The 3,869-nt window shown below is 39.2% G+C and overlaps 1 protein-coding gene across 1 annotated transcript; it reads right to left on the minus strand.

Annotated features, from left to right (window-relative positions):
• Positions 1 to 1,411: 1,411 nt before the first annotated feature.
• Positions 1,412 to 1,981, minus strand: LOC142644222 (uncharacterized). The gene has a single exon (XM_075818879.1). It carries the CDS (start codon positions 1,979 to 1,981, stop codon positions 1,412 to 1,414), a length of 570 nt encoding a protein of 189 aa, XP_075674994.1.
• Positions 1,982 to 3,869: the final 1,888 nt, after the last annotated feature.

Below are 3,869 nucleotides of genomic sequence, written 5' to 3' on the forward strand. Positions count from 1 at the left end.
AAAATGCCAACAAATTATTCCTAATTCCTATCTAATTTTTCTATCTAAAATTTCATTGCCGACAATACATTTAACATCGTTCTGAGAAATCCAAGTAAACAAATATAATTGCACAACCAAAATAGATATAATTGCTATTGGAAAAATCAATTGCTTGAACAAAGATTCCAAACAAAACTAGAATAGCCCTTCAATGGAAAATAAAAACAACAAAATTCATGGCTCTGATATGCAGGTTTGTTGACATAGCATATGTGAGGACAAAAGGTCCAGGGCATGTTCTTGGGTCTTGGGTTTGATCCGAGGGTATTTACTTGTTTGAGGAAGGTTTAGTAGTAATAACGATATCAAACTTAAAGGCCCATGAGCAAACTGTTGCAAGAGAGGCTGGTGGAAATAGTTCGAGGAGGGGTGTCTCCTCGGCTAAGTGAAGTGAAGGTCATATGGTACGCCATGGTGATTAGAATGATATTCTAGAAGGTCTTGTGGATGAAGATATGTTTCACAAGGCCACAGAGAGGAAGAACAGATGGGAAATATCTTAGAAAAAGCTGCTACCACCGCATTGAATGCTTTGTACCTAAATCTCTGGCCGCATTAATGAGGAAGTGACATCTGAACAATGGTAATCAGCCTTACAGCTATTGTCTGAAGACTTCAAGAAGGAACTGATGGGACAAGTATCTTGATCGGTGATTTAATCCATACGTGGAAGAGGGGGAGAATAAGGAGGATGATATAAAAGGAAAAGAAAAGGCATTCAGAGGAGGGGATCGGAGAAGAAAGAGAGAAAACATTGTACACACCACCATCCATAATTGTAATCTATCTTTGGAGGAGGGAAAGATAATAAAATCATCCTCGGCTTGGGTCCGAGGAGAAATTCTATTACATAAACAGTTCATTGCATGTGACGTGGTAATCTAGCCCATCATTTTTGTTATCCAACATCACTAGAACCTAGATTTCAAGTCCACTCTCTACAAATTTCATTGTTTTGGGCTTTTTGGGCCTATCCCCTTCCTACTGTTGGGTTTGGGTGCAAATTGTGACCTTACAGCATAAGTTTTGATATCAAATTTGTTGAGTTTAGTCAATTATAAATGATTTATGCAAAAAAGAAATAGAAAAATATATAGAAAAAATAATTACCCAAGAACATAATCAAAACCAAAGCCCAAATACATTTAAAAAGTCCATCTCACCAAGTCACCATAGTTAGCATACCTTAAGAATTCTTAATTCTCTAAACCTGATATATAAAAGACTAATATTGTGTGTGTCCAAAAACAAAGCATGACAAGGTGGGCTTAATCGCTTAAGCTTCCTTACAAAATCCTAAAATGAATAGAGTACTTCTTTTTCTTTTCTTTTTTTTTTTTTTTTTTGAAAGAAAAAAATCTGCATTCAGTTAACCAATAATGTTTGCATCATGATACAAAGCTTCCCTAGCAAATGGAGGCAAGTCTTCCATCCAATACATATCATCTATTAAATCTTTTGCATATTGAGCTAACACATGAGCCACTTTGTTTCCTCCCCTTCTTGTAAACTCAACATTCACCAAATGTAGCCCTCTAAGCATCTGTCGGATGTCACCTACCACATTGCCCATCAACGACTCATCTTCATTCGGAGAGGATATAGCTTGCATGACTGTACTATTATCACCTTCAACAATGAATTCAGAAAAACCAGCATCCGTGGCAAATTCAATCGCCTTTCTACAAGCAAGGAACTTCGCTTCTTCACTGCAATAAACCGATGGTCCCTTGGCTGACATTGTAGCCATAACTTCCCCTTTATCGTTTCTAATCACTGCTCCAAAATCGGTCCTATCCAAACCAGTGAACACCGCTGCATCGAAATTTAATTTGTAAACTGAAGATGGAAGAGGCTGCCATGAATCCCGACTTGGATGCTGCACCCGGTTTGCATGAAACTGATTCTGTATTGCTCGATATTCCTCTAAATATTCCATTGCTCTTTTGTTCAGCCAACCTAGATCATGAAATTGCCCACCGTGTATCACTTTATTCTGCTGAGTCCAAATCAGCCATGCTTGAACTAGCATAAACTCCTAGTCTTCCTAAGCCAGCCGCTCCATTAAATACAACATCAGCTGGAACATATCAAGCAGCCCACGCTTTCCTTTCTGCAATGATTTCAAGCTACCTGCCCATACCTCCTAAGCAGCATCACAATCCCAAAGCACATGCACGGTCTCTAGAAACCTAGTGCAGATTGGACAAGAAGCATCCGCAATAATCCTTCGGTTAACAAGATTCATCTTCGTTGGTAGAATATCATTGCAAGCTCTCCAGGCAAACACCTTCACCTTGTTTGGGATTTTAAGTTTCCATAGAGCAGCCCAAATCCTCTTCCCAGCACAACCACCAGAGCTCTCGGCCACATTCTCTCTTTGCAACAGCTCCCTAGCCAACTTATAAGCGGATTTGACAGTGAACAATCCCTTCTTATTAGGCAGCCATAGTATAGAATCATCTACATCCCGTCTACTTAAAGGAATTCTACAAATGGCTTCCGCAACTTCCTTATCAAACATCTCCATAATCCAATCAGTCCTCCATAAATGTAGCTCTTGATTTATTATGTCCGAAACAAGAGCATCCTAGACTTCCTCCTTGGTTAAATGAATAATTGAATTCGTAGGATAATTAGGAATCCATTTATCCCCCGAAACCTGGATTGAATGCCAACTTCCAACCCTCAAACAAACAACCCGACTTTAATGTAGGCATGGCCGCCATAATACTCTTCCACACATATGAACAATTAGGAGACACCTTGGACTCAAGAAAATGAGTTCCTGGAAAATACCTTGCTTTCATGCACTAGTACACCAAAGAAGTATTACCAAGAAGTAACCTCCACCCTTGCTTGGCTAACATAGCTAAATTAAAGGCCCTTAGATCCCAAACACTCATTCCACCATCTTTCTTCGAGAGTGTTAGCTTGTCCCAACATTTCTAGTGAATTTTCCTTCCATTCCCAGCTTGAACCCACCAAAACTTAGCACACATTGCATCAAGTTCATCACAAAGTTTCATGGGGAGTTGAAATACACCCATGGTATAGGTAGGAATAGACTGAGCCACTGCCTTAATAAGCACCTCTTTACCCGCCTTAGATAACATCATACCTTTCCAGCCCTATAATTTTTTCCAGATTCTATCCTTCAAGTACGAGAAGGTATGGTATTTAGTTCGCCCAATCAAAGTTGGCAGCCCTAGATATGAATCAAATCTACTCACCTCCAGCACCCCCAATATTCTTTGAATATCTTGCTTCTGATCAGCAGATGTGTTGCTTTTGAAATTGACTGAGGATTTCTCCAAGTTGATGCACTGCCCCGATGCATTTGCATATGTCTGAAGGATCTCTAAAATGGTCTCCACTTCATTTTTTGTATCCCTGTAGAAAAATAATGAATCATCTGCAAATAATAAATTAGAAACGTTGGGTGCCCCTCGTCAAATAGATACTCCATGGATTCTGGCCTCATTTTTTGCCTTTATTAGTAAGGAAGTAAAGCCCTTTGCACACAACAAAAATAAATATGGTGAAATAGGATCTCCTTGTCGAATTCCTCTAGAGGGAAGCACATTACCATAGGGTTTCCCATTAACTAAAATAGAGAAGGATGAAGTAGTAACACAACTCATCACTCTATCAATCCATTTATCAGGGAAACCCAATCTTTGCATAATACTTTGTAAAAAAGGCCACCCCACCCGATCATATGCCTTGCTGACATCTAACTTCAAAGCCAAAAAACCTGTCTTACCCTTCTTCTTGGAATGCATAGTATGTAGAGTCTCATAAGCCATAAGAACATTATCTGTAAT

Source organism: Castanea sativa, chromosome 7 (assembly GCF_040712315.1).
Source record: "Castanea sativa cultivar Marrone di Chiusa Pesio chromosome 7, ASM4071231v1".
Lineage (NCBI taxonomy): Eukaryota > Viridiplantae > Streptophyta > Magnoliopsida > Fagales > Fagaceae > Castanea > Castanea sativa.